This window comes from Notolepis coatsorum, assembly GCF_963971535.1.
Source record: "Notolepis coatsorum genome assembly, chromosome: 8".
NCBI lineage: Eukaryota > Metazoa > Chordata > Actinopteri > Aulopiformes > Paralepididae > Notolepis > Notolepis coatsorum.
The window spans coordinates 38212378-38218163 of NC_140172.1; the positions used below are offsets into that span (position 1 = coordinate 38212378).

At 39.5% G+C, this 5786-nt stretch overlaps 1 protein-coding gene across 1 annotated transcript in view; it reads right to left on the minus strand.

Annotated features, from left to right (window-relative positions):
- Nucleotides 1-4526: 4526 nt before the first annotated feature.
- il12bb (interleukin 12B, b) overlaps nt 4527-5786 on the minus strand; it is a 9122-nt gene continuing 7862 nt past the window's right edge. The window contains exons 8-9 of the mRNA XM_084319906.1: nt 5684-5786; nt 4527-4952 (exon numbers count right to left, since the gene is read on the minus strand). The exon at nt 5684-5786 is cut by the window's right edge and continues 16 nt beyond it. Of these exons, the coding sequence (XP_084176032.1) occupies nt 4937-4952; nt 5684-5786 (119 nt within the window). The 3' untranslated portion in view covers nt 4527-4936. The remainder of the gene's footprint in view (nt 4953-5683) is intronic.

Here is a 5786-nt window from a genome sequence, read left to right on the forward strand (position 1 = left end):
GGTCCCCCATTTTCAATTCATCATAACATATATGACATACACGACATACAGATAGACAGTACTGCTACATCTATACATTCATGACATACCAGATTTGCAAATACAGTACTGTTTGTGATACAAAAAGAGTCCAGAAAAGAGAGTATATACATTTGACGTAGAAACTGTACATTGAAAAGCAACCACTGCGTTGGCTGGGAAATGTTGTAGCTTAAATGTTGTGCTTGTATTAAAAAGAACGATGGATGCATAGACATTGGATCATAAAAAAGAGACTAGGACAGCACTCCAATTTCACTTTTTGATTATGTATTAATTTCGGGCAAGACGCCCTTCCTCAGCATGCATTCAATTCAACAAGCAATTATAGACACCTTCAACCAGCACAGGCCCCTCCCAACAGGGCGCGCCCCAACAATTCCAGGCACAGTTACGACAACATACATTTTTAACTAAAAAAACACAAATTATATTCACATCATAAAAAAGCAAGCTGTTGTTATGACTATTAAAGTGTCGAGCCACCGATGATTTAGAATAGAACAGATCCTGGTTTTTAACTCGTTTTGTTTTGCCAACATAAAATGACATGGGCGTTTTAACAGGTAGACCATATTTAGTATTACACGTGATTCTGCCCCTAACTTTGATGTCAACACCAGACTTCGGATGGGTAAAATTATCACGTAAATTGGAAGACCTCTTGTCAAAACGTCTAGGCAGAGTTTCAAATGAAGTTGCAATTTGAGGGTCACTTTCCAATATGTGTCCTGAGTAAATCGCACCTTATTGAGATGGTTATCCAACAACACATCCCCATATCCCACTTTAAAGCTCTCACTCAGATCTTTAGCTTGTGACTCAAACCATTCATCAGAATCACAAATACATCTAATCCTCAGTAGTTGACTATACGGTAGACCTCAGCTTCATACCGTCTTCTGTCCGACCTACAATGTCTAAACCATGCCTGATCTACTTCATTGCTGGGATAAGTACTTCTATTCTATTCTATTACTCCTATGTCCGCCCACTACAAACACGGGAACTCTCTAACCCCTGTCCCCGTCTCCCTGAGTGGATGTCTCGTGGTGATGGCCAAGGTGGTGGATGTCTCGTGGTGATGGCCAAGGTGCAGGTGCGATCTTCTCTACGTCGCCCCCATACTTCAAATGGATCCGAGGGGAATACATACATGCATACATTCATCCAAATGAAATATGACTGTGATATTTTCAGCTCCGACGAGCCTTGACATTTAGCTTTTATCTTGTTTTCATACCAGCGCTCGTTTCCGTATGCTTTTTCTTTTGTTGTTCTTAGCTCTATTTAATTTATTAAATGTTTCTAAAATGTTCTTATGTACCGTAGTTGCTATTGCATGTACATATATGTTTTATTACATACCGGTACATACATACCAACTATTCGCCTGTTTTATTCTCCACCCATCGATCATCCATATAGCAACACTATTATTATCACCGACATCCAAGTTGGGGGATCCCCCTTTGAACAGCCCATCTGAGGTTTCTCTCCTCGCCTTTGGTGCTTTTTCCTATTGCTAGGTTTTTAGTGAGTTTTTCCTTATCTTCATTGGGGAATGTCTGGGAGTGTTGCATATTTGGATTTTATAATGGTTTTTGTTCTTGATTTATTGTGATGTTTCTTCTTGACTTGTTGAAAGAAGACTTGTACAGCCCATGGGGGCATTACCTTGTGATTTTGGGCTTTACAAATACATTTGATTTGATTTGAATTCTCTTTAATGTTGGTGAATGGTAACTGCTGAACTGTAGAAAAGTATTTCTATCAGTTTCCTTTTTTATATACGTCAGTATGTAAAGAGGTTCCCTCTTTTTTCACCAAAACATCCACAAAAGAAATGCCAGGGGCGACAGTGGATTGGGAGGTAGAGCAGTTGTTTGGTAATCCGGAGGTTCCCGGTTAGATTCCCGCACCTCCTGGGCAGCGTGTCCTTGAGCAAGACACTTAGCCACTAACTGCTCCTGATGAGTAGGTTGGCACTTTGCATTGTTGCCTCCGCGGTCGGTGTGAATGTGTGAGTGTGAGGAACAAAATTGTAAAGCGCTTTGTCATAACTCAATGTGATGGATTCCTTTCTTGAATTCGTGAATAGAACTATTTTAAGTCTTTAGCACTGCCACTCCAAATAAAAAATAAATAATATATATACCTATAACTTTTAATGAACTAAGATAATAGGGATTGTGGTTGTAAATAAAATCTAGTGCAAATTTCCCCATAAATAAATTGGCATAATTCTGAGCCACTGGGCCCCGTTCCCCGTACCTGGTTCAACTAAGTCGATCAAGATGTCATTATCCAGATTCAGTTAACCCGATGTTTGAAGCCGGGATTTTCCTGTTCCTCGAAGGTGGATTCAGTCTCGTTAACTCAAGCCAGACTTGAGACCCAGGATAAGTGCGCGTGCCCGCCTCAGCCGAGAAGGCAGCAAGTGTCGAGAGCAGAGATCCTGATTCTCTAGTGGCATTGATTGATTAATTGATTTAAAACTTTAGTAACATATTGCAGTACGGCTCAATCGCCTCGCCGACAAGTTAAATGCGTTATCTATAGGCTAATTTTAAGTCCCTCATTACCTCAATCAATCAGATTATATTTCTTTAAACTTGCCTGCTGGATTGAATAATCAAATGAGATCTTGCTAGCGAAAATAATTAGTTAAACTGTTATACAAAATAACGATACGGCTCTCTCCCCATTGATTGATGTATAGTCGATGTTTTACTTATCTCCACTCTGGTGTAACGGGTACTTCTTTTGACTTTCACGCAGACGACCGGGGTTCGAAACCTAGTCTTCCCCTTCCTTTTGCGATGTAGGAATAATTCAATTTGGTGCACGTTGAGAGCTATATAAAGAATGACATCCTCAATGCATGTAGATTTATAATATTTTAACTTGAAACTAGGCTACTTTGGCGTATAATCATTAATATTATATTCCAAAAAATTATATTGGAAACACGGGGTTTCGAACCCCGGTTGCTGGGTTGGCAGGATTGAGCACTACCGCTGCGCCACTGTGCCAGATGGGATAAATTCATTGTTTATACATTAATGAACGAGACAAGATCCACAATCCACGCATAGACACTTTAATTTTATGCTTGAATGAAACACAATCCAGGCGCTCCATTAAACATCCACAGCGGAGAATATGAAAGGAATCAGAGCCAAACGAGCGATAGGTTTCAATCATTAAAAATATCCCCGCGGGATTCACATTTGCAATGCTGCGCGTTGTTAGAATAACCACATAATGTGTACATCGCACCGAGCGAGCGCCACGGTATATATAACGTGCATTATTTAGGACAAAGTGAATTTAGTATCAGCATTTTGGGTCTATTTTACATTTCAAAAGCCCCCTCTGGAAGAATGGAGCACAAAAACGTAATTCAGAATGGTATAAAGCAGATCCTAGACTGTGGGAATAATTTCAGGAAACGCGCTGTCACTTTCTTTGCGGGGGCGTGGCTGTGCTTCATCCGGCTAACTTGAACTTAAACCCTGCTTTCGACCAGGCTCAAACTTTTGGATCTGTTGTCATGGTGATTTGGACAATCCAGGTACGGGGAACCGGAAAGTCCGGCTTAAGTCAGACTTAACCGAAAGTTATCCGGCTAACTCAGTTATCCAGGTACGAGGAACCGGAAAGTCCGGCTTAAGTCAGACTTAACCGAAAGTTATCCGGCTAACTCAGTTATCCAGGTACGGGGAACGGGGCCCTGGCGTGAGGCCATAGCTGAGCCCCGGTATTGAAGATAGTATTGATCTTGAAACCTAAAATAACTCTTTGTCAATACTTCATTGGTTAAAGATAACAACAACTCACTACAGGGATGTGATTCAGTTCTTTGGTTAATAATCCAAAGCCTCGAGACCATTTTAGTGAGGAATACTGGGGTGCAAGCTAGAGACATCCATAGTACAGAGAAGGTCACTAGAGTCCACATGATAATCTTTCAACATATTCAAAAAGTGTCTTTGAAATACAAGGGCAATGCATATACTGTACCAAGTATTTGTTATGAGAGTCAACATACTGAGAGAGCTGCCCTGTGAGAGATCCGTTTCCAGACACGATCAGTCGACCTGGACGATGTAACGAGTCCTTATGGATTTTAGATTTTAGGAAGAGTGTATATAACGGGTCATACTGTGTTATCTTGAACCATGTATTTAAATTCACCATCAGTGATTTGTCCCTCTCATAAGACCTGTTTCAAGACAGTCTTGATTTCAAACTTTAAAGTAGGGTCTGAGTGTAGAGGAATATAAACATCTCTGTCACTTAACTGTCTTTCAATTTCTCTTATGTATGTGGTTTTATCCTGGACCACAATGGCCCCACCTTTGTCTGCATGGCATATGATAGTCTAAACGTAAATGTACTTTGAACGCCTTTTTACCAGTGGAGACAGGCTGTGACGGGGTCATACTGTCATAACATTGACACATTGAAACAGGGATGAGTAATAAATTAATAAAAAAATATTTTATTACAAATGTATTAAAAGATACCCATACACTATTAAATATATATTAAATGATATAACAATAGTAAAAGTTAATACAAGTGCCAAGTGAACAAGGACTTTAGGAGTGTTGTAACACCCCCACACACTCATGATACTGCTTGCTTGACTATGTGAATCTAGGCCTGAAAAACCTGTTTTGTACCCACATTTGGAAAAGAAATTGGGGGAAAAAAGTATAAAAGAAAGTATAGTCAGATTCAAGTTTCTTTGTAGAGACATGGTGAATATATACTGTACAGGTACCTCTCTAGTGCAGCTTTATTGTTATACATTTAAAATAATATGAATACAAATATTTCCTCCTTCCGTCCTCTCAGCTTAGGATGGCTAGTGGCCCTCTTTTTGTTTTCATGATTTCTTCACCCTGGAGACATATAGCAGATAGGAACACACAACAGAACAGATGAGGAATTGACCATATTCACACGGTGGCCATTATGCTCTTATGTCAGAATGCCTCTGAATGGATCAACGTTCCACCTGGGAATACTAACTTTCTGAGGCAGCAGGGGTCTGGCTACCGGTTAAGTCCCAGTCGACCCTTTGGTCTGCTCAGTTTTATTAATTTGGCTGGGTTTGGTTCTGACTACAGCCCTATTCTACAGTAGGCTACGCCGGGAAATTTCACTCATTGAATGGTGTCTAGGTTAGATAGTTTGGATAGACTTCCTTCCTAAACTCTGTCTAAGTAGTTCTTGTAAACCCCTCTACTAATAAACTAAATAGCATAGTTCTCAACAGTTCTAGTAATACATTTCTCTAATCTAATGGTTTTGGGGAGGGGGACGACGACTACCTGTGAATTGTTTCTGATATACTTTTGTGTTCTTTATATCATACTCACTTCTATATAGACTTTGTCAAACTAGTTATTTATTATAATAAATTGAGTGCATCTAATAGTTCTTCTAAGACATCTAAAAAACAAACTCAGTCTAAGTCTCATAAACAGTTATAGTAAAAAGTGTTCTGTAAATATAGTTCTCTTAGGTTTTAAGTAAAAAGAACACAGTGTGAACAGTTCTAATTCTAAATGGTTCTGATTCCAAAAGGTTTTAGTAAAAGGAACACAGTGTTAATCAGCTTTAAACTCACTCATAATGGCTCCAGTCACTCCATTGGCCTTTGGTGAACATATCCTGAGCTCGAACACAGAACGTATACCTGTTTCTTTTCACCTCAATCTCATAGTTGTTTT